At 47.5% G+C, this 25,445-nt stretch overlaps 1 protein-coding gene across 8 annotated transcripts in view; it reads left to right on the top strand.

Moving 5' to 3' along the window:
• LOC134338659 (neural cell adhesion molecule L1-like) overlaps nucleotides 1-25,445 on the top strand; it is a 325,827-nt gene that overhangs the window by 279,309 nt on the left and 21,073 nt on the right. For all 8 annotated transcript variants that reach the window (XM_063034658.1, XM_063034661.1, XM_063034664.1 and 5 more), the window contains 8 exons: nucleotides 7,590-7,660; nucleotides 8,121-8,343; nucleotides 8,485-8,600; nucleotides 16,257-16,440; nucleotides 18,534-18,656; nucleotides 19,605-19,781; nucleotides 21,860-21,979; nucleotides 24,510-24,671. In XM_063034658.1, the coding sequence (XP_062890728.1) occupies nucleotides 7,590-7,660; nucleotides 8,121-8,343; nucleotides 8,485-8,600; nucleotides 16,257-16,440; nucleotides 18,534-18,656; nucleotides 19,605-19,781; nucleotides 21,860-21,979; nucleotides 24,510-24,671 (1,176 nt within the window). The remainder of the gene's footprint in view (nucleotides 1-7,589; nucleotides 7,661-8,120; nucleotides 8,344-8,484; nucleotides 8,601-16,256; nucleotides 16,441-18,533; nucleotides 18,657-19,604; nucleotides 19,782-21,859; nucleotides 21,980-24,509; nucleotides 24,672-25,445) is intronic.

Genomic DNA, 25,445 nt, shown 5'->3' with positions numbered 1-25,445 from the left:
ATTGTAAACCCATGAAATTCATCTCCAGTTGCAGCTGCCGACCTCTGCAGCTCACTCAGAGTGACTGTTGGTGTCACGGAGGCCTCTCTTACAAGTGCCATTCTTCTCCAGCAATTAAGTTTAGAGGGGTGGCCTGACCTAGGCAGTGCGGCTATGGTTTCATAGTTTTTCCACTTTTTCATGACGGACTGCACTGAACACCAAGTTATGTTCAGTGCCTTTGAGATGGTCCCGTACCCTTCCCCAGATTTGTGCTTCTCTATTATTACCTCCCTGACGTGCCTTGAATGCTCTTCTGACTTCAGTTTGGTCTGGTCTGTTGACAATCTACTGTACTGTCAAACCTTACAGAAAGAGGGAGTAGTTGTTCTCATGAATTCATTGAAAACAGGTGTTCCTCCAATTTTCTACATCAATAAATTGTGTGCGTTGGTAAATAATAAACAGTCTTGCACCTGAGGGAAGTTTGCATAATAATTGCAAAGGGGATGAATATTTTTTCAGCCTCACAATTTTGATTTTTAATTTTCAATAAATTGACAGGCTTTGGAATTTTTCTTTTGATTTGACATGATGCATAATGTTTTGTAGATAACCTCAAAAAATACTTCTTTGATATATTTTAAGTCTAGAAAATGAGACAGCAAAATATGAAAATAGTGTGAGGGCTGAAAACCTGGTCAAGGCACTGTATGTACTGTTTACTTTGAACTTATTCAAGCTACTGCGAGTGATGATGAATGAACTGCAGAGGGGCGGGGAAATGCAGAGGGGCTAGCTTGGTGTTGGGTTGGGGCTGTGCGTAGGGGAGGATTGTGAGGGCATAGCTTGCTGTAGAGGTGCTCCAGTGACCGGAGTTCAATCCTGAGCTCCAGTGCTGCCGGAGAGGAGTTTACATGCTTCCCGTCCCATCCAAAGGTGTGCAGGTTGGTAGCTCAGTTGTATTTGTATCAAAGTTCAAAGTAAATTTATTATCAAAGTATGTATACATCACCTTGAGATTCACTTTCTTGTGGACATTTACAGGAAACTAAATAATTACAATGAAATTTGTGAAAAGCTATACATAACCACTAAAAACAGAATACTGCAGTGCTACATTTATTCTATCCTTTTTAAATCTTTTTATTAAATAAGTATACAAAAAGGTAAACCATATAAACATTAATACAATGTTAAAATATAATAAAATTCCAGAAGGTAGCAATACCAAAAAAAATACTACAAACAATGTAATTTAAACATAAGAAACCAAGATAACATAATAGTATACTAAATTTTATATATATATCAATGGAAAAAAAAGAAAAAAAAAACCCCCCAAAAAAACCCACCGTGCAACTAACTAAAAGCAAAGCAAAGCAATGGGCCATTTATTCTATCCTGACTTATGGAAGTGAATGCTGGACCATTTCTCCAGCAATGGAAAAGAGACTAGAAGCAGCTGAATTATGGTTCTACAGGAGAATGTTAAAAATATCATGGACCACACACACATCAAATGAAGAAGTTCTCAGAAGAGCCCAAGCAGTTCGATCACTCATACCAACAATAAGAGAAAGACAACTCAGATTCCTAGGACACATCATGCGGAAAGATGAACTAGAAAAACTCATACTCTCTGGAAAGATTGAGGGAAGCAAACCTAGAGGAAGATCTCGGCTTATGTACATCAAAAGCATAGCCAGGTGGCTACACATCGAGGAAATGGAAGTCATCCCAAAAACGAAGGATAGATCTATATGGAAAACCAAGGTCACCAAAGTCCGCATCGGATATGGTACCTAGACAGACAGACACACACATGAACAAAGACTGACAAGCAGCAAATGTGCAAAGGAAGACGAACTGCAAACAGTAAAAATAAATAATATTGGGAATATGAATTGTGGAGTCCTTGAAAGTGAGTCTGTGGTTGTGGAAGAATACTGTGGGCAGCATGGTGGTGGAGTGGATAGCGTAATGTTTTATAGCACCAGCGATCCGGGTTCAGTTCCCGCCACTGTCTGTAAGGAGCTTGTATGTTCTCCCCATGACTGTCTGGGTTTCCTCTGCGTGTGCCAGTTTCCTCCTGCAGTCCAAAGACCTGCTGGTTGGTAGGTTAATTGGTCATTGGTCACAAGAAAGCAGCGTCCATCATCAGTTATCCCATGATTAAGCTGAGGTTAAATTGGGAGTTGCTGAGTGACAAGGTCGGAACGTCTGGAAGGGCCTGTTCCCGTGCTGTATCTGTGGTGAATGAAGTTATCCATGCCAGTTCAAGAGGCTGAAGATTGTAGGGTAATAACTGCTCCCGAATTGGATAGTGTGGGACTTAAGGCTCCTGTCCCTCCTGCCCAGCAGTAGTGAGGAGCTGGCACTGTCTGGATTCAGGGTGAGTTGTGATGGTCCTTGATGATGGATGCTGCTTCCTTGTGGCAGTGCTCCTTATAAGTGTGCTCATTGTTGGGGAGGGCTTTAGTGTGATGGACTGGACTGTGTCCACTATTCTTTGTAGACTTCTCCATTCCTGGGCACTGCTGTTTCTGTACTAGGCCATGATGCAGCAAGTTAGATTACTAGATGTGTGGATAGGTGCTGGCGTTTGATGAAGAGTTGATGGGAATATGGGGAGAATTGAAGGATGGAGTTGCTGTAAGTGGGTCCTCAGTGATTAGTATGGATGCGATGGGCCAAGGGGCCTGTTTCTGTGTGGTACCTATCTCTGAGTGGGGTTAGGTGATGCATTGCCAGATAGGAGGCGTGAATCAAAATGTATGTTGCTGGAAATACACAGTGGGTCAGACAGTGTAGCAAATCAGAACTGAGAAAGAGAGCAGGTTAGTTTCAGGTGGCAGAGAGGTTGGGGGAGGGCAGAGGGTTAGATACAAGCAAGTGTCATTAACTGGGATCAAGTAATCTAGCCATTAAGTAAGCGTGGGAGTCACAGGATGCTGGAATCTGGAGCAACAAATGATCTGCAGGCCAAGCAACAAGAGTAGGGAAGGAGTTGGTTTATTATTGTCACATGTACCGCGATACAGGGAAAAACTTTGTTTTGGATGCCGTCCATACAGATCATTTCATCACGTTAGTGTATTGGGTAGTACATGGGAGCATATTGATGGGCCGAATGGCCTAATTCTGCTCCGATGTTGTATGGTGCCATTGCCTACAAGGGAGAGACAGTAACAGGATACAGAATAAAGTGTTGCAGTTGCAGAGAAAGTGCAGTGTGGGCAGAGAATAATGCCCATGGCTATGACGGGGTACATTGTGAACTCGAGTCCATCTTATCATACTAGGACACTGTTCGATAATGAGGGTAGAAGTTGGCCTTGAGGCGTAAGACATAGGAGCAGAATTTGGCCATTTAGTCCATCAAGACTGTTCTGCCATCAATCATGACTGATTTATCCCTTCTAATCCCTCCCTCTGCCTTCTCCCTGTTCCTTTGATGCCCTGACTAATCAAGAACCCATCAATCTCCACTTTAAATATACCCAATGACATGGCCTCCTCAGCCATCAATGAATTCCAGAGATTCACCTCCTTCTGGCTAAAGAAATTCCTCCTCATCGAAATAGACATCCTTGTATTCTGAGCAACACATACAAAATGTTGGAGGAACTCAGCAGGCCAGGCAGCATCTTGGAAAAGAGTACAGTAGAAGTTTCAGGCCAGGACCCTTCGGCAGGACTAGAGATAAAAGCTGGGGAGTAGATTTAAAAGGTGGGGAGGGAGGGGAGACAGAAACACCAGGTGATAGGTGAAACCTGGAGGGGGAGGGATGAAGTAAAGAGCTGGGAAGTTGATTTGTAAAAGAGACAAAAGGCCATGGAAGAAAGAAAAGGGGGGAGGAGCACCAAGGGGAGGCGATGGGTAGGCAAAAAGGTGAGAGGAACAAGGGGATGGGAAAAGGTGAGGGAGGGGGTGGGTGGGGGGCATTACTGGAAGTCTGAGAAATCGATGTTCATGCTATCAGGTTGGAGGCTACCCGAATGGAATATAAGGTGGTGTTTCTCCAACCTAAGTGTGGCCTCATCACAACAGTGGAGGAGGCCATGGATGGACATATCAGAATGGAAATGGGAAGTGAATTTAAAATGAGTGACCACTGGGAGATCCCACTTTTTCTGGCGGACAGAGTGTAGGTGCTCAACGAAGCAGTCTTCTAATCTACGCCAGGTCTCACCGATATCCAGGAGGCCACACCAGGAATATCGAACACAGTGCATGACCCCAACAGACTCACAGGCGAAGTGTCGCCTCACCTGGAAGGACTGTTCAGGGCCCTGAATGGTAGTGAGGGAGGTGGTGTAGGGGCAGGTGTAGCACTTGTTCTGCTTGCAAGGATAAGTGCCAGGAGGAAAATCAGTAGAGAGGGACAAATGAACAAAGGAGTCACATTGGGAGTGATCCCTGTGGAAAGCAGCAAGTTGGGGCTGGCAGAGGGAGAGACGTGCTTGGTGGTGGGATCCCTTTGGAGGTGATGGAAGCTTCGGAGAATTATGTGCTGGACGAGGAGGCTGGTGGGGTGGTAGTGAGGACAAGAGGAACCTTGTCTCTGGTAGAGCACCTAAGCTCTATCTGTTTTCCATCACCATTTTCATCCCCTTTTCCCCTCACCTTCTCTTTGCCCGCCCACCACCTCCCCCTGGTGCTCCTCCCCCCTCTTCTTTCTTCCATGGCCTTCTGTCTCTTTCATCAATCAATTTCCCAGCTCTTTACTTCATCTTTCCCCTCCCCAGCTTTCGCCTATCTCCTTGTGTTTCTTTCTCCCCTCCCTCAATCTTTTAAACCTACTGTCTAGCTTTTATCTCCAATCCTGCCGAAAGGTTTTGGCCTCGAAACATCGACTGTATTCTTTTCCTAAATGCTGCCTGGCTTACTGAGTTCCTCCAGCATTTTGTGTGTGTTGCTTGGATTTCCAGAATCTGCAGATTTTTTCTTGTATTCTGAGACGATGCCCTCTGGTCCAAGACTACCCTACTATAGGAAACATCCCTCCATATACACTCTATGTAGATCTTTCAATATAACCATATAACAATTACAACACGGAAACAGGCCATCTCAGCCCTTCTAGTCTGTGCCGAACTCTTACTCTCACCTAGGCCCACTGACCTGCACTCAGCCCATAACCCTCTATTCCTTTCCTGTCCATATAGCTGTCCAATTTAACTTTAAACGACAACATCAAACCTGCCTCAACCATTTCTGCTGGAAGCTCGTTCCACACAGCTACCACTCTCTGAGTAAAGAAGTTCCCCCTCATGTTACCCCTAAACTTTTGCCCTTTAACTGTCAACTCATGTCCTCTTGTTTGAATCTCCCCCACTCTCAATAGAAAAAGCCTATCCATGTCAACTCTATCTATCCCCCTCATAATTTTAAATACCTCTATCAAGTCCCCCCTCAACCTTCTCTGTTCCAAAGAAATAAAGACCCAACTTGTTCAACCTTTCTCTGTAACTTAGGTGATGAAACCTAGGTAACATTCTAGTAAATCTTCTCTGTACTCTCTCTATTTTGTTGACATCTTTTACAGGTTTCAATGAGATCCCCCCCCCCCCTCATTCTTATAAACTCCAATGAGTACAGGCTCAGAGCCATTAAGCGCATTTTGTATGCTAATCTTTTCATTCCCAGGACTCTAGTGAACCTCCTCTGGACCCTCTCCAGTGCCAACAGATCCTTTCTTAGCCTGGTGGTGTGTGCTGTCAGGCTTTTGTTTCTCCTGCCCGATGGGAGAGGGAGAGAAGAGAGAATGTCTGGGGTGGGGGGTGGGGTGGGTTCATTGATTGTGTTGGCTGCTTTACCAAGGCAGTGAGAAATGCAGACAGAATTCATGGAGAGGAGACTGGTGTCTGCATTGTGCTGAGCTGTGTTCACAACTCTCTGTGGTTTCTTGCTGTCACGGGCAGAGCAGTTGCTATACAAAGCCATGAGGCATCCGGATAGGATACTTTCTATGGTGCACGATAAAAATTGGTGTGGGTTAACAGGGGCTTGCCGAATTACTTTAGGCTCCTGAGGAAGTAGAGGCATTGGTGAGCTTTGATGTTTGCACGATTAGACCAGGAAAGACTATGGGTGATGTTCAGTCTTAAGAGTTGCAAGCTCTTGTCTTCTCAACTCTGTTGATGTAGACAGTAACATATGCACCAACCCAAAGTCTTTTGCTGACATTGAAAGGCTGTTGTCATGACAATATGTCACTGGGCCATGTTTCTCCTTCCTGATTTCCAGTTAAAAAAAAATTCCCTCCCCACCCTGTCTTCTTCCATTCCCACTCTGGCCTCTTACTTCTTCTCACCAGCCCATTACTTTCCCCTGGGTCTGCTCCTCCTTCCCTTTCCCCCATGGTCCACTCACCTCAGCAATCAGATTCCTTCTTCTCCAGCCCTTGATTTCCCACCCACCTATCTCCCTTCTAGCTAGCCTCCTACTCCCCTCCCCACCCTTTTTATTCTGGCGTCTTCCCCCTTCCTTCTCAGTCCTGAAGAAGTGTCTCAGCCCGAAACATCGACTGTTTATTCACTTCCATGGATGCTGCCTGACCTGCTGAGTTCCTCCAGCATTTTGTGTGTTGCTCTGGATTTCCAGCGTCTGCAGGCTTTCTCGAGTTTATGACTGACTCGTGGTTATTTGAAATGCAGCCCACTACGATGATGTCCCCTGCAAACTTGCTAATGAAGTTAGAGCACAATCTGGCCACACAGTCATGAGTGTACAGGGACTGTGAGGCACCAGCGTTGGGAATCATCGTGGGACGGACCTGTTGCTGCCTGACTTACTGATTGGGGTCTGTTGGTCAGGAAGTCAATGATCCAGTTGCAAAGGGAGGCTCAAAGAGATTTGAGATGAGTTTGCTTGGAGTTATATAATCAAAGGGGAGCTGAAGTCAATGGGCAGCTGTCTAATGAAGCTGTTAATATCAATATCCCGTGGACGGTTTTGACCCGGAGTGTTGACAGGTCCTTTCCTACTGATGTGGGTCGACCCGCCGAGGTTTGTCCAGCAGGTCAGGTGTGAGAGGTGAACAGGCATCAACGGGAAGGACCCAGAGCAGCTGTCAGCTGAGGGAGTTGTTGGGAGGAACAGGGGATGGTGGGTGGGGTCAGTAGGAGAGGCGAGGGTCAGGGGTCACGGTGAAAGGCTGGGGCCGATGGGACAGGGAGCGGCTCGGAGGTTGGTGGGAGGCCCGAGGTTGGAATGAGAAATATGGATGTGGATCTGGGGTGGGTGCAGACGGTTAGAGGGGGAAATGCTTCTTGCAGGGAAAGCACTGGGGAGGAGCTCATAGAGGAAGCTCGGTGTGAGACATGAGGTGATCAAGGCTGGGGTGAGGAAGATGGGCTGTTGTTTAGTGTGGATGGGGTCAGTACTGAGCATAGGGAATGGGTCGGTGTGGAGGGCACCTGGTCGGTGCCGAGGAGGTGTGGCTGCCATGGAGAGGAAGGGGGTCGCCAGCTGTAGAGGGGACGGGTCGGCCCGGAGGGGATAGGGGCCGTGTGTTTTCTGTTGTGACCTGGCTGTATGATCAGAGGGCATTGCCCTGAAACCCCATGTGACTGACCTAACCTCTATTTATTTCCGATGTCCAGTCCCAGACAAGAACCCAGAGGGAGTGAAAGGAGAAGGATCTCTTCCCAGCAACATGATCATCTCGTGGCAGGTACGTGGTGGCTGGAGCCCACGCACCCAGCTGGGGAAGGTTGATTTTACGACTGCCCTGGTTTTCCATGACAGCCCGCTCTCTCCTTGTGTCTCAGATGACCACAGCTCACAATGAGAGGCAGGATGCCACAGACTGCAATGGGAAGGAGCACTGGGCTGCCCTGCACTCCGTCCTCACTGCCCCTTGATCAATGAGTAATCCTGCCTCATCGGCGACCCTCCTCCCCGCCTCTCACTCAGTGCAGCGCTCCCTTCTCATCACCCCTCCCACAGCTTAGTGCTCCTTTCTCACCACCATTCCCACTGCGTGACATTCTCTCCTTTCCGCCCCTCCCTCCCGTAGCGCAACGCTCCCTCCTCTCCGCCCCTCCCACAGCTCATCGCAGTCATCTGGATTGTCTGCTTGACCCGAGAGAAGCCAGGACAGCATTCTAACTCGCGGCTGATGTTGTGTTCAGGTTCTGAAGGGGCTGGACCAGAACGCCCCCGGCCTGCACTACGTTGTGAAGTGGCGACGGCTGGGAGTGGATGACGAATGGAAAGAGTTGGTGGTGGATAACCCTCCCTATGTAGTCAACTCCACCCCCACCTTTGTACGCTACCAGATACAAGTGCAGTCCTACAACCAAGAAGGGTCAGGCCCGGAACCCAACACTGTCATCGGCTATTCAGGCGAAAACAGTGAGTCAGGGGCAAGTACAGGTTGGGGGGAAGGAGAGGGAGGCTTCCAGGGGGAGGGGAGAGGGAGGAGCTTTGGGGAGGATGGTGCTCCCAAGCTGTGTGGAATCTGACTGGGTTTTAAAACCGTTCCTCTCCCCCCAGCTCCTCTGCACAGCCCAGAGTCGGTGTCCATGGATAACATAACCTCATCGTCCGTCAGAGTAAAGTGGGCTCGAGTCAGTGAAGAGTCGCTTCGTGGGCACCTTCAGGGGTATAAGGTAGGTATCAGCTCGGCTACCTCCTGCCTCTTCTTCCTTCTTCCCTCTCCCTCATGCCCCTGGCCTGCTACTGCTCACAATACTGATTCTCAGTTCACAAATGTGTTCATTGTTGCCGCGGGCACACCCTGCACAGGTTATAACAACCATGAAAATTCGCTACAGGAGCCTGAAGGCACACACTCAAAGATCAAATTACATTTATTAACAAAGTATGTATACCTTATACAACCTTGAGATTCGTCTCCTTGCAGGCAGCCACAGAACATAGAAACCAAAATAACCCATGAAGAAATAAGGCCATCAAAATCCTAATGTGCAGAGACAGAAAAACAAAAATCATGCAAACAATAAATGCAGGCAAATAGTGTTCTGAACTGAAGCCCATAAGGAGAGTCCGAGACCCATAGTTCAGCACAGAGCGGGAGTAAATGATGTGGAGCAGTGAGCTGAACTGGCCCGGCCCTCCTGGCCTTTTCAATCTGGCCCTGCATCCAAGTTGTCATCCAAACATCGGGTTCAGTCACTTCGATACTCTCTAGGGCCTGAACCCCACCTTTTTTGATTCGGCCTGTTTTAGGAATAGCTTCTCCTCCTCCACCATCAGTCTCCTGAATAGCCCACAAACCATTGAACAACACCTCACTATTTTTTACTCACTTTTAGAACTACTTATACACAAGAGATTCTGCAGTTGCTGGATATCCATAGTAACACACACAAAATGCTTTAGGAACTCAGCAGATCAGGCAGCATCTGCGGAGAGGAATAAACAATCAATGCTTTGGACCAAGACCCTTCATCAGGGTTAACTTATAGCAGGGGTTCCCAACATTTTTTATGCCGTGGACCCCTACCATTAACTGAAAGGCCTGTGGATCCCAGGTTGAGAACCCCTGATTTATAGTCATTTTTATGTATTGCATTATACTACTGCTGCAAAACAACAAATCTCACGACATATGTACAATGCAGAAGTTCACGGCATACGTGCAGAAGATGCAGACAATCCATCCCCTTCTGCACATCCATAGGGAGAGTTAAGTGCACCAAGTTCCTGGGAGTTCACATCACGGACGACCTCACCTGGTCCGGCAAATCACCTCCCTGAATAAGAAGGCAGGGTCTCCACTTCCTAAGGAGATCGAGCCAACAAGACTCCCCCCATTTTAACTGACTTTAACAGGAGCAGCATTGAGAACGCCATCTGGTCTGGGAGCAGCAGAGCATCGGACCAGAAGTCCCTACAAAGGACTGTGGGAATGGCCAAGAGGGCCATAGGGTCTCTCTACCATCCATCAGGGACTTTTATCAGGAGCGCTGTGACACAGAGCCCTAAAGGCTGATTTATACTTGTGCGTCAAATGTACGCCATAGGTACCGTGTACCCTATGCCGTACGGTGACGTGTACTTCCCCAAAAATGTAACTCACGCGTCGCAGCAATGCAGACCGCAACAACTGTGATTGGTCCGCTTGGTAGTATCGCATTTCCTCCTACGCATTTCCGGTTGCTTTTCTCTGCCATGTCTGTACACTGATGCGAAATAAATGGTTGGAGACGATGAACCAAATCGTCAAATCTACCTGCCGACATCCGAAAATATTTGAAATGCATTTCCTCGTCCGTGTCTCTCACAAAGAAACCCCACCGCCAACTAGCATTTTGGCAGTGAATTGCAGAGCGACGCAGACACAACTGCTCACTACGGCGTAGGGCTACACAAAAGTATAAACCAGGCCTATGACATAGCCCGTACGCACAAGTATAAATCAGCCTTTAGTATTATCCCACCCATCCTCTTTGACATTCTACCATCAGGCAGGAGGCTCCGATGCATAAAGACAAAAACAGTCAGGATGGAAAACATCTCCTTCCCTCAGGCCATTAGGCTTTTGAATTCCCTACTGCAACTCATTCAAAGCATCACCAGTTAATCTGTTCTGCACCTTACAATTTTTAATTTATGCACCTTACATTGTTTATTTATGCGTAATTTATTTGTAAGTTTAATTCCTAGGTTACTGTGTGTTATGTGTACTACTGTGCTTTACACCCTGGTCTGGGGAAACATCAGTATACAATATACAGTTTGACAGTATACAAGTATATAGTTAAATGGCAATAAACGACGATATGTCAGTGATAATAAACTCAATTCTTTATTCAGCAGCAGTATAGTTTACAAGATTGGAGCAAACATAAATTAATTTAAATTAACATGAGTTATACATTATTCACACATGCAAAATAAATGATGGCACTTGTGCAAGATAGAGAGAGAGAAGAAAGAAAATAGTCACAGGTAGTGTTAAGGATTTTCAGTTGGGTTCAAGAACCTGATGGCAGTGGGGAGGAAGCTGTTGTTGAACCTTGAGATGTGGGACTCCAGTCAACGTCGAGGTTACTGTCACACACACGAGAACCTGTGTGGAATCTTCTTCACCCAGAGCTGCCAGCGGGAGTGGTGGATGCGAGAGTGATCGCAACACTTAAGAGGAGTATCTGGATGGGAGGGTTACATGTCAAAGTAAATTTATTATCAAAGTATATCACCATATACAAAACTGAAATTATTATTTTGCGGGCATACACGGTAAATCCAAGAACCATCAATGAAACACCGCACTCAACGGGGCGGACAAAGAATCAGTGTGCAAAAGACAGCAAACTGTGCAAATACAAAAGAAATAACAAATAAATAAACAAACAAACAAGCAATAAATATCAGGAATATTGAGTACTTAAAAGTGAATCCATAAGTATGGGAACAGTTCAGTGACGGGGCGAGTGAAGTTATCCCCTCTGTTTCAAGAGTCTGATGGTTGAGGACTAACAACTGTTCCTGAACCTGAGCTGTGAAGTTGTGAGGCTTCTCTTCCTTTTTCTTGATGGCAGCAGCGAGAAGGGAGCATGGCCTGAGTCGTGGGGGTCCCTGACAATGGATACTGCTTTCTTGCGACAGTGCTGTGTGTAGACGTGCTCAGTGGTGGGGAGGATTTTACCCATGACGGACTGGGCCGTATTCACTACTTTTTGTAGGATTTTCTGTCGAAGGTAAATTGATGTTTCCGTACCAGGCCGTGATGCAACCACGGCCAATATACTCTCCACCACACATTTTTGAAGTTAGTCAAAATTTTAGATGTCATGCTGAAATTTCACAAACTTCGAAGGAGGTAGGGACTTTGGGATGCTTTCTTCGTAATTGTACTTACATGCTGGGGCCAAGACAGGTCCTCTGAAATGTAACATCAAGTTACTTCAAGTTGCTGACCCTCTCCACCTCTGAGAACTGGCCCATGGACCTCTGGTTTCCTCCTCCTGAAGTCAATAATCAGCTCCTTGGTCTTGCTGACATTGAGTGAGAGGGTGTTGTTGAGCCACCACTCCGCCAGGTCCTTATGCTGATTCGTCACCACCTTTCAATGGTTCGATTAGTATCAGAAAATGTATACAGTATACAAAACCTGAAATCCTTACTCTTCACAGACATCCACAAAACAGGAAAAACCCAAAGAACGAACGTCAGAACCCCAAAGCCCCCCTCCAACACACAAGCAACAACAAAATCATCAACCCTTCCCTCCCCCCCACTTGCTCCAGCATAAGCACCAATCCCCTCCTTCCCCCCCACCATGCAAGCAACAGCAAGACCCCCAAAGAGACAGTGATCTAGAGTCCATCAAAAAACTACTTCAGTATCCCAGACAGGCGCTGTCTCACTAGCAAGGGAGAGAGAGATCACTCCTACAACAAACCAGCAGCTCACTGTTTCGACGTTACAATGTTCTGTATTGCTTCTCCAAGTCTCCCAACTCAAGGACTGAGAGGCTGTCACTCACCATCAAAGGGAGAAAGAGTGGTGGAGCCTTCTCCCAACAGTAGTGCACACCTCCTACTGTCTTGACGTTTCAGTCGACGACATTGGCATGCACCCCAAAGACGCACGTCTGCCACACCGCACCTAGAGATATGGAAATGCCAGCCTGCATGGCAAGAACGAGAACCCACCGACTATGGAGAACCATAGTTTGAGCTGCAGCTGTAGATCACAGTCTCCGACAGGACCCCAGTAACCTTTGATTCGGCTGATGACAGCGTTGTCATCAGCAAACGTAAAAGTGGCATTGGAGCTGTGCTTTGCCACATAGTCATAAATGTAAAGTGGGTAGAGCAGGGGGCTAAGGACACAGCCCTGTGGTGCATCTGTGCTGGTGGAGATTGTGGAGGAGATGTTGTTGCCAAATGAACTGACTAAGGTCTGCAAGTGAGGAAATCAAGGATCCAATTTCACAAGGAGGTATTGAGGCCAAGGTATTGAAGCTTATTGATTAGTTTTGAAGGGATAATAGTACTGAATGCCAAGCTGTAGTTAATAAAGACAAAGATCTTTGCAGTTCAGATGTTCCAGGGTTGAGTGAAGAACTTATGAAATGGTATCTCCTGTGGACCTGTTGCTCCAGTAGGCAAATTGGAGCAGATCCAAGTTGCTTCTGAGGCAGGAGCTGATATGTTTCATCACCAGCCTCTGAAGGCACCTCATTACAGTGGATGTAAGTGCTACTGGATGATAGGTTACCACATTCTTCTGAGACACCGATTATGATTGAAGCCTGCATGAAGCCAGTGGGTACTTCAGGCTGCTGAAGCGAGAGGTTAAAGATCTCAGTGAGTATTCCAGCCCCTTGATCAGCTCAGGTGTTTAGTACTTGGCCATGACAACCATGGTGTACATTCAGATCCACTGATGAATCCTTGAACACAACCCTGTCCACTGACTCAAGGCAATCCGGTAGCTGCTCCCCGGTTCGCATGATCACCTCTTTGTTGTCCTTATCTCTGGAGCCTTGCTTGTTAGCCTCTGATTGTGTGCAGCCAAGTGATCAGATTTCCCGAAATACAGTCTGGGCATTGAATGGTAGGCACTCTTTATTGTGGTAGAGCAGTAGTCTAGTGTGTTGGGACCTCTGGTGCTACAGGTAATATGCTGATGATAATTGAACAGAGATTGGTCCAGGTGCATATTCTATGTATATATGCATGCATTTATTTGTTATATCTATCAAGCTCTCCCCCCACACCCCACCATCCAGCCCTTTGAGCAGTGTTGCCCAGCAACCACTCCCCCCCCCCAATTTAACCCCAGCCTAATCAGGGAACAACTTACAATGACCAATTAACCTACTAACCAGTACGTTTTTGGATTGTGGGAGGAAACCAGAGTGCCCGGGGGAAACCCACACGTTCCACAGGGAGGATGTTACAGACTCAATCCCGATGATGCCGGAATTGAACTCCGAAATCCGACGTCCCAAGCTGGAATATGGACGGGGCAGATTAACAGTTTGGCATGGACTAGATGGGCCAAAGGTCTTGTTTCGTAGCTGTAGTGCTCTATGGCTCCACAGGTACAATGAAAAACTTACTTGCAGCCTCACAAGCAAATAGCAACAGGTAAGCAGCATTCACAGGAAAAACAATCACATACAATTTTTACAATTAGAACAAAAAAATGTCCATTTTAATACAAACTTTTTTTTATCCATTATGTTCCATGTTGTACGGCATCATGGTCTTCCCACGATCACAATTACTCATGGCAAATCTTCCTGCGAAGGTGGTTTGCCATTGCCGCCTTCTGGGCAGTGTCTTTACAAGATGGGTGATACCATCCATTGTCAATACTCTTCAGAGATTGTCTGCCTGGTGTCAGTGGTCCCATAACCAGGACTTGTGATATTCATAAACTATTCAAAATATTGTTAACTATAGGAATAAGGATTTTGTTAGTAGGTTCAAGAACAGAATGGTTGATGGGAAGTAGCTGTGTGCGACTTCAGACATATGTACCTCTGATCCTGGATTTGTCCACTATTGTAGGGGTCCCCAACCTTTTTTGCACCGCGGATTGGTTTAATATTGACAATATTCTTGCGGACCGGCCGACCCGGGGTCGGGGTGGTGTTCAAGTAAGGTTAAACTCATCTCAACATGTATTTTACAGTTAGGGTTGCCAACTTCTTCACTCCCAAATAAGGCACAAAAGTAGCAGTCAAATCCCAGGACACTTTACCCCAGGAAAGACTACCATGACCATGAAGCCTTGTGCATGCGCGTACATACCGGTTTTCTCCCCCCACAAATCCATTTTGCCTTCATCTTCCCAACTGTACTGTACATACGTTATTTCTACTTTATATAGACTGTGTATTTATCATATCAATCCTGCTTTTACTATATGTTAGTGTTATTTATTTTCGGTTTTATGTGTTATTTGGTATGATTTGGTAGGTTATTTTTTGGGTCTGGGAACGCTCAACATTTTTTTCCATATAAATTAATGATAATTGCTTCTTCGCTTTACGCCATTTCAGCACGAAAGGTTTCATAGGAACGCTCTACCTTAGCAGGGGAAATACAGGACAAGAGCAGTCCCGTCTGGGACAAACCAATTTAGCCCAATATACGGGATGTCCCGGCAAATACGGGACAGTTGGCAACCCTATGTTCAAGTTCAACAGTGCGTGACAGGGAATGAGGAAAGGTGCAGCTGACTCATATCGTTTCCTCACGGCCCGGTAGCCCACATGCTTTGCGGCCTGGTACTGGTCCACGGCCCGGTGGTTGGGGACTGCTGCACTATTGGAAGCATCCTCTGGACCTTCTCCAAACCCAGCATGTCCTTCCTTCGATAAGGGGCCCAAAACTGTTTTCAATATTCAAGCGTGGTCTGACCAGTGCCTAATAAAACCTCACATTACATCCTTGCTTCTTTTTTATCGTAGTCCTTACAAAATGAATGCCTTCGTTACTACCAACTCAACCTGTAAGTTAAAATTTTGGGAATCTTGCACAAGTGCCAAGTCCCTTTGCACCTTTCTTCCATCTTTAGAAAATTGTCTATCCCTTTATTCTTTCTACCAAAGTGCATGGCCATACTCTTCTCTACACCGTCGTGGTGCAAAGTTTGGGGTGTTATTGGGTAACACATCCATTGACAGGTATTAGGGAGTCTGTGGAGGTGAAAGAAGAGGGCAGTAGTCAGCGGAGGCTGAGAAATGGTCATTAGCACGTCGAGGTACAAAAGTACTTAAAGCCAATGCTGGGGCGTAGCTTACTCTCACACCCGTCTCCCCTTTGTCAACATCGCTGAGGGCCTATCCCGGGAGCAACATATTGACGCAGTGGCTATATTTCATTTGGAGTTTGAGGAGATTTGGTATGTCACCAAAGGCAAATTTCTTTCGAACTCCCGTGAAGAGAATTCTAACAGGTTGCATCACTGTCTGGTATGGAGGGGCCATTGTACAGGATCAGAAAGTGCTCTGGAGGGTTGTAGTCTCAGCCAGCTCCATCAGGGGCACAGTCCCTCCATCACTGAGGATATTTTCAAAAGGCGGATGTCCATCACTGAGGACCCCACCACCCAAGACATACACTCATTGCTACCATCGGGGAAGAGAACAGGATCCTGAGGACCCACTTAAAGTACAGCTTATGCTGAATGGACAATGAACCCATGAACTCTACCTTACTATTTTTTGCTTTCTTTTTAGCACTATTTCTTTAATTGTAATTTATATATTGCACTGTACTGCTGTTGCAAAGCAACAAATTTCATGACATATGTAAGTGATTCTGATTTCTCACCAGGTCATCTACTGGAAACATCACAGCGCAGAGCATCACCAGCAGGTTGTCCACGGTGACCATAACCATGCTCTCATCGAGAACCTCAAGCCCTATACCAAGTACAATCTTGTGGTGAAGGTGTTCAACAGCAAGGGAGACTCTCCTGAGACTGAATCTCCCTACCAGTTCATCACCCTTGAGGGAGGTAAGGGCAGTTCCCTGCCTGGTCACATATCTCCAGTATTGTGCTAGCTCCCATCCAGGAGATGAAGAGATGATAAAGACAAAAGATTCTATAGATGTTTGAAATCCAGAGTAACCCACATACAAAATACTGGAAGAACTCAGCAGGTCAGGCGGCGTCAATGGAGAGGAATAAACTATCGCTGTTTCAGGCTGAGTCCTAATGAAGGATCTTGGCACAAAATGTGGACTGTTTATTCCCCTCCATAGATGCTGCCTGACCTGCTGAGTTCTTCCAGCATTTTGTGTGTTACATTGGAGAGAGTAGGTTTGTGCATCACATGTGCATTGAAACATGCCGTGAAATTTGTCGTTTTGCCTCAAGTTAAATCAGCGAGGGTCGTGCTGGTGGCAGCCCTCAAGAGATTTTTATTTTTTTAAATTTAGAGATACATTGTGGAACTGGTCCTTCCAGCCCAGCGAGTTGCACCACCCAGCAGTCTACCTGTTTAACCCTAGCCTAATCACAGGATAATTTGCAATGACCAATTAACCCATGAGAGGAAACCAGAGCACCCAGGGGAAACACACGCCTTCACAGGGAGGAACGTACAGACTCTTTACAGTTGATGTTGGAGTTGAACTCTGAACTCTGATGCCCCGATCTGTAATAGCGTCATGCTAACTGATACATGACCCTCTTCGATACTGTTCTGGCATTTGAACGCCTAGAAAGCCAAATCCGAGGAGCTGGTCGAGCAGTGCCAGAGACGAGGGTGGAGAGCACAATGCGAGCATATCAAGGTGGGGTGTACAGATTTTGCTAACTGTTCAGTGTGCGGAAACTACTCTCCCTTTGTTGTTTTGGGGCTGCAAACAAAAGAGTCAACAGGACCCTCACAGGGGCTGCTGAACGAGCCTCCAGATGGCTGTGGATCAGAAGGTGTCATGGACCAATGCTGCTGGGACACAAGCCAGGGCCTGATCAACCCCAGCTGGGTCGCCTGGGCGAGGGTGTCTGCTGTTGAAAGCTCCGAAACGCCTGATGACACATTGGTGATGTGTCCCAGCATCAACTAGTAATTTCTCTCCAGTCGTCTAGCGCTGGGATCTGAGCCCTTTCAACTGAAACTCGACTGTTTCCCTGTTGTTTTAATGTTTATAATTCCTCTCCGGAGCCATCACGGACAACCTCCAACACAGCGGGCAGTCTGATTCCTATTTAAACCACCCATGTGAATGTCATAAAGGCTTCTTGTGAAATATGGATTTAAATTTGAAATCCCTATCTCGTTCCCGTTTGATTAATCTTCCGCAAGTTTATGATTACAGATGTTTTATTGTTTCTCTTTGCTCACTTGCTCTCTACTTGTCTCGGTCTGGCATTCTTTCTACTTCTAAATGCCACTCTTTATTTGCTTTATGGTCCCTTCTGCCTTCCCCGATCTATATTACTCACTCCATCACTGTCACTGTTTGTTCTTTCAGTTTGTCTCCATTCTTCTTTCCCTCTCTCTTCTTCTCCCTCTCCTCTCTCTTCCCACACCCCCTCTCTTCCCGCACCCCTCTCTCCATCCCTCCCTCCCCTCTCTCCACCCCTCCCTCCCCTCTCTCCACCCCTCCCTCCCCTCTCTCCACCCCCCCTCTCCTCTCTCCCCCCTCTCCACCCCTCCCTCCCCTCTCTCCACCCCTCCCTCCCCTCTCTCCATCCCTCCCTCCCCCTCTCCATCTCTCCCTCTCCTCTCTCCACCCCTCCCTCCTCTCTCTCCACCCCTCCCTCCTCTCTCTCCATCCCTCCCTCCCCTCTCTCCACCTTTCCCTCCCCTTCTCCATCCCTCCCTCTCCTCTCTCCTCCTCCCTCCTTTCTCCCCATCCACCTTCCATCCTCCCTTACCCTTCTTACTCTCCCTCACCCTTCCCCCTCTCCCTCCCCCTTCCCCCTCTCCCTCCACCTTCCCCCTCTCCCTCCACTCTCCACTCTCTCTTCCTGTTTCTTCTTCCCTATCTTCGTCTCTTTTTGTAAATCTCTGACTCCCTTCACTCTCTCTAACTCTCCCCCTCCACCTTTCTTTCAGTACCTGTGACCTGTTCACCCTCTGTTTCTCCCACACTCAGTTCCCAGTAAGCCAATCAAGGTGCACCTGGAGTTACTGAAGAACACAGAGGTTGCTGTTTCCTGGAGCCCGCCCCAACATCCCAACGGGATCATTACTGGATATGTGCTGCAGTATCAACAGAGTAAGTAACGGTTTAGGCCTGTCATATGTTGGCAAGGAGAAAGAGAGAGCTTCACTCTGTGTCTGACCCTGAGAATGTGTGATGGGATGGTGTGAAGGGAGCTTCACTTTGTATCTGACCTCGGAGGTGTGTGATGGGAGCTTCACTCTGTGTCTGACCCTGGGCGAGTGTGATGGGACGGTGTGGAGGGAGCTTCACTCTGTGTCTGACTCCTGGAGTGTGTGATGGGACAGTGTGGAGGGAGCTTCACTCTGTGTTTGACCCTGGGAGCGTGTGATGTGACAGTGTGGAGGCAGCTTCACTCTGCGTCTGACCCCGGGAGCGTGTGATGTGACGGTGTGGAGGCAGCTTCACTCTGTGTCTGACCCCGGGAGTGTGTGATGGGACGGTGTGGAGGGAGCTTCACTCTGTGTCTGACCCCTGGAGTGTGTGATGGGACAGTGTGGAGGGAGTTTCACTCTGTGTCTGACCCCGGGAGTGTGTGATGAGACAGTGTGGAGGCAGCGTGTGATGGGACAGTGTGGAGGCAGCTTCACTCTGCATCTGACCCCTGGAGTGTGTGATGGGACGGTGTGGAGGGAGCTTCACTCTGTGTCTGACCCCTGGAGTGTGTGATGGGACGGTGTGGAGGGAGCTTCACTCTGTGTCTGACCCCGGGAGTGTGTGATGGGACAGTGTGGAGGGAGCTTCACTCTGCGTCTGACCCCTGGAGTGTGTGATGGGACGGTGTGGAGGGAGCTTCACTCTGTGTCTGACTCCGGGAGTGCATGGAGGGAGCTGGTGGTCTAACCATGTCATTGGTGAGAATACTTTGAGTAGGGAAAGGAGGGAATGGCTCGGGTAGGGGGATGGGAAACATGCCAGAGAGCTCACTCGGAGAAAGTACAGCAGCTCATGTGTCGCCTATGTGTTGACGTAGAGCGTATCTTATATCTTTTGTCCGGACAGTCAATGGGACAGTGAGTGGTCCCCTAAGAGAGAAGATCGTACCATCCCCAACCACCACCAGGGTCACTATTCCGGACCTCCAGCCCAACTCCTCCTACAAGTTCTACGTGATGGGACAGACCTCTGTGGGCAGGGGCAAGGCAACTGACAAGGGTATTTTCACCAGCCGGGAAGGAGGTAAGTACATAGAGTTGGGCAGCACAGGAGTTGGCCGTCTGGCCCAACTGGTCCGTGCTGACCAATGCGCCTCCCGCAATTTAGTCTCATTTGCCAGTGCTTGGCCTTCTTAGCCTCTCCAGTGCCTGCACTAACCAGTTGTGTTCAGTTCTGCTCACCTTATTACCAGATGTGGAAGCTTTAGAGAGGGTGCAGAGGAAATTTACCAGGGTGCTGCATGGATTGGAGGGTGCAGGTTTAATGGCAGGATTTTCGCAGTTTGGAGGAACAGAGGGATCTTCGGGCCTACAATAATGAGGTAATGTTACAGCTCTATATATTCCTGGTTAGACCACACTTGGAGTACTGTGTTTACTTCTGGTCACCTCATTTTCGGAAGCAGAGGAGAATTACCAGAATGCTGTCTGGATTGGAGAGGATGTCTTATGAAGATACATTGAGCGAGCTAGGGCTTGTCTCTTTCGAGCAAAGGAGGATGAGATAGAGTTGTACAAGATGACCAGAGGCATAGATCGAAGCCAGACTTCTTTCCAGAGCATAAATGGTTAACACAAGCGGGCATAATTTTAAGGCAAGTGGACAAAAGTATAGAGGGGCAGATGTCAGAGGTAAGTTCTTTACACAGAGAGGCAGATGCATGTAACAACTGTCAAGTGTGCTGGTAGAGACGTTTAAGAGATTTACATAAGCACATGGATGAAAGTTAAATGAAGGGCAATGTGGGAAGGAAGGGTTCTTGGAAGGCTGGCCCAACATTGTGGGCTGAAGGGCCTGTGCTGTGATGCTACAGTGTTCTGTGTTCTGTGGTCAATGATTCTCCACCATCAGAGTTCTTAATGGTCCATGAACCACTCTTCCTCTTTTGCATGTCTTACCGATGCCTTTTGCATGGATGATAGAAGAATGGAGGGAAGAGATGTTCTTGAACCTGGTTGTGTGGGACTTCAGGAGGGTGAGATAGAGGGAACACTTGCTGTTGAGAAAGATTAGCGGTGATCTGTGACCATCTCCTTGTCAGCCTATACTCTTCTGTAATATTCTATGTTTTATGTTGTTAATTAGATAGAGAATTGACAGGGATAGCAGGGCTGTGGCGAAGAGCAAGAGAACGGAGGGGTTTACCAGTAGCTGTGCTGAGACTGCAGTGCCCTGGAGGATTGGGTAGGGACTTGGACTTTGTCCACACCACCCCTGAAGGTTCAAGTTCAAATGTAAATTTATTATCAAAGTTCACGTGTGTCACCAAATACAACCCTGAGGTTCATTTTCTTGTGGGCATTCACAGTAGAACAGAGAACTCCAATGGAATCAGTGAAAAACTATGCACAGAGACTGACAAACGATCGGTGTGCAAAAGAAGACAAATTGTGCACAAAGACAGATGGACACACAGATAGATAAATACACAGATAGGCAAGCAGACAGACAGACAGATACTGAAAACATAGTAACACACATCAAAGTTGCTGGTGAATGCAGTCGGCCAGGCAGCATCTCTAGGAAGAGATATAGTCGACGTTTCAGTCCGAGACCCTTCGATGTGTGTTGCTTGAATTTCCAGCATCTGCAGACTTCCTCGTGTTTGCGTTTCTGAAAACTTAGTTCTCAGTCCTTGAAAGTGAGTCTGTAGATTGTGGAATCATATACGTGAGATTGTGCAGATGCCGGATGTCCAGAGGAGACATCAGGAGGAACACTTCAGGAGGAACTCATGACGTCAGACAGCATTTATGGAAATGAATAAGCAGTCGAAGTTTCGGACAAAACTCTTCATCAGGCTGTAGAGTCAGTTCAGTGTTGAGGTGAGTGAAATTATCCAGTTTGGTTCAGGAGTCTGATGGTTGAAGGGTAATAACTGTTCCTGAACCTGGGAGTGTGGGACCAAAGGCTCCTCTATCTCCTGTCAGTGGTAGTAGTGAGAAGAGGGCATGGTCTAGATAGAGAAAGTCCTTGATGCATGCGCTTTCTTGTAGCAGAGCTTCTGGTAGATGTGCTTCATGGTGGGGAGGGTTTGCCTGTGATGGACTGGGCCATTTCCAGTGTAAGCCATTGAACTGACTCTCTTGTACCTGTTACAGAGCCCAGGGTGCTGAAGAACATCAACTACACCGTGGGTGATACACACACCAACATCACCTGGGTCGGACTGGAGGGACATCGGGTCACAGAGCTCCAAGTTCAGTACATGAGCAACGATGGTAAGTTTAGGGCACATTAGTGCCTGCTCACAGGGAACCCAACTCCCCTGTAGGAATGTGCTGGGCAGCAGCAGGCAGGGCTGCCATCTCACTGCTCCAACTACCTCTGAAACATTAACTCTTCCTGTCTCCACGGATGCTGCCTCACCCCTTGTTTTTTACGGTTTTTGTTTTTATTTCAAACTTAGAATCACAGAGCACTACAGAAGCAGTCCCTTTGAGTCCTGCTGAGCTTTACTTTGCCTAGTCCATTGACCCGCACCAGGATGGTAGTCCTCCATATACACCTCACCTCCCATCCATGTACTTACCCAAACCTCTCTTAAATGTTGAGATCAAACACGCCTCCACCACTCCCGCTGGCAGCTCATTCCACACTGTCACTATCCTCTGAGTGAAAAAATTCCCCTTAAATATTTCACCTTTCACCCCCTAACATGCCCTCTAGTTCTGGTCTCACCTAGTCCCAGTGGAAAAATCCTGTGTCCATTTACCCTATCTATATGGTGGCAAGAACAGGAAGGCAGATTACTATCTGAATGGTGTCAAGTTAGGAAAAGGGAAAGTACAACGAGACTTAGGTGTCCTTGTTCATCAGTCACTGAAAGTAAGCATGCAGGTACAGCAGGCATCTAATGGCATGTTGGTCTTCAGAACAAGGGGAGCTGAATATAGGAGCAAAGAGGTCCTTCTGCAGTTGTACAGGGCCCTGGTGAGACCACACCTGGAGTATTGTGTACAGTTTTGGTCTCCAAATTTGAGGACGGACATTCTAGCTATTGAGGGAGTGCAGCGTAGGTTCACGAGGTTAATTCCCGGGATGGCGGAACTGTCATATGTTGAAAGATTGGTGTGACTGGGCTTGTATACACTGGAATTTAGAAGGATGAGAGGGGATCTGATTGAAACATATAAGATTATTCAGGAATTGGACACGCTAGAGGCAGGAAACATGTTCCGGATGTTGGGGGAGTCCAGAACCAGTTTAAGAATAAGGGGTAAACCATTTGGAACGGAGTTGAGGAAAATTTTTTTCACACAGAGGGTTGTGGTTCTGTGGAATGCTCTGCCTCAGAAGGCAGTGGAGGCCAATTCTCTGGATTCTTTCAAGAAAGAGTTAGATAGAACTCTTAAAAATAGCGGAGTCAAGGGATATGGGGAGAAGGCAAGAAAAGGGTACTGATTGTGGATGATCAGCCATGATCACGGTGAATGGCAGTGCTGACTCGAAGGGCTGAATGGGCTACTCCTGCACCTATTGTCTATTGTCTATATCCCTCATAATTTTATATCATCATTATCAGGGGTAGTAGGGTAGAGATAGTAAAGGCATCCGTTAGTCTTGCGAGAGCATGGATCTGCGCCTGGAAAGTCTTCACTCTCCAGGGCGCAGGCCTGGGCAAGGTTATATGGAAGACCGGCAGTTGCCCATGCTGCAAGTCTCCCCTCTTCACGACACCGATATTGTCCAAGGGAAGGGCAAGGGCCGATACAGCTTGGCACCGGTGTCGTCGCAGAGCACTGTGTGGTTAAGTGCCTTGCTCAAGGACAGAACACGTTCCCTTGGCTGGGGCTCGAACTCACGACCTTCAGATCGCTAGTTGAATGCCTTGACCACTTGGCCACATGCCCACGGGGTAGAGATATGTCTCTACCAAAGGAGGTGCAAGGCGCTCCTTCGCTCTGCTAGCCTGCAGGTCACCCTTGGGCAAAGTGTAGCACCTGCTTATCCCCCCCCACCACCACCCTGATCAGGGTCACCATGGGAGCATGTGATGGAGGGTTGTGTGAACAGCTAGTGCATATCACAAGCGCTGGTGATGCGACCACTGATGCCAGGCAGACAATCTCTGAAGAGTATTGATAATGGCTGGGGTCACCCGTCTCTTAAAGACACTGCCTAGAAGAAGGAGATGGCAAACCAGTTCTGTAGAAAAATGTGCCAAGAACAATCATGGTCATAGACCATGATCGCCTGCGTCATATGACACTGCACGTAAAGACGATGATACCCCTCATGATTTTATATCTCTTTCAGGGAATGAAGTCCTAGCCCGTATCTGCTCAGCACAATTGGCCCTCTGGGTGCAATGTAGTGGAGCAGTATTTATTGTAGCCTGGCTTGCAAAACCACAGCAGGGAGGAAGCACCACACCATCGGCAGGGATGGTGAAGAAGGAATTCCGCGGTGTAGTAGGGGGTGGTGAAGAGAGAACACGCAACATAGCAGGGGGTGGTGAAGAGGGAGAGTTCTTGTTTTAATTTGAGAAATCACACTGCGTTCCCACTTAGGAGGCAGTAAAATACTATTGATATGAGATAATAGAGGTACTATTGGAGGAAGAGAAATGTGAGCCACTCTGGAGACTCATGTTTTATGCCTCTCAGATATATTATGGATTAGTATCCAGGATCCCTCCTGTGTTCCGTCTTCAACATCCGAACTGCGGGATCGTTGTGACACCTAGCAGTGGTGGCAACTCTACAGGTCGAGGCTGCATGGCTTTACTGTTGGTTTCTTGTTTTGCAGCCAAAGGTGATTGGAAAGACTCAAAGCCAGTCAACTCCACGCAGAACTTCTTCATGCTGGATGGACTGAAGCCAGGGACGCCCTATCGGATCAAGCTGTGGCAAGTCGGGCAGTTTGAGAAACTCTTGGTATGGGACAAGCAGGTGGAGACCCTCGGGCCAGGTTTGTCTACAGGTGGGACCTTGTGCTCAGTGATGCATTGGCGTCACACACTCCCAAGGCACCAGTCAGACACAGAGTGAAACTCCTTTTCATTGAGTGGTACAGCACAGAAGTAGCCCCTTCAGGCCTATTCATTCATAGAACATAGAACAGTACCGGCCCTTCGGTCCATGATGTTGTGCCAACCTTTCAACCAATCTAACTCTCCCCTCCCATAAAGCTCTCCATTTTTCTATCATCCATGTATCTATCTAAGATTCTCTTAAGTGTCTCTAATGCATCTGCCTCTACCACCATCCCTGGCAGTGTGTTCCATCCACACACCACTCTCTGTGTAAAAAAAAACTTACCTCTGACACCCCCCTATGCTTTCCTCCAATAATATTGAAAATTATATCCCCTCGTATTAGCCTTTTTGGGTCTGGGAAAATATCTCTGGCTACCCACTTGTTCTGTGCCTCTTGTCGTCTCTGTCAAGTCACTTCTCATCCTCCCTCGCTCCAGAGAGAAAAGGCCTAGCTCGCTCAACCTATCCTCATGAGACATGCTTTCTTATCCAGGCAGCATCCTAGTAAATCCACATCCTTCCAATATGGCACACCAGAACTGAACACAATATCCCAGTTATGGACTAACCAGGGTTTTGGAGAGCTGCAGTATTACCTCATGAAGACGTACACACCATACGCCTTCTTAACTCCACCATCAACTTGTGTGGCAACTTTGAGGGATCTATAGATGCAGACCCCAAGATCCCACTGTTCCTCCACACTG

This window comes from Mobula hypostoma, chromosome 28, assembly GCF_963921235.1.
Source record: "Mobula hypostoma chromosome 28, sMobHyp1.1, whole genome shotgun sequence".
Lineage (NCBI taxonomy): Eukaryota > Metazoa > Chordata > Chondrichthyes > Myliobatiformes > Myliobatidae > Mobula > Mobula hypostoma.
The sequence above is the reverse complement of the archived record's forward strand: the minus strand, read 5'-3'. Positions and strand labels throughout refer to the sequence as shown.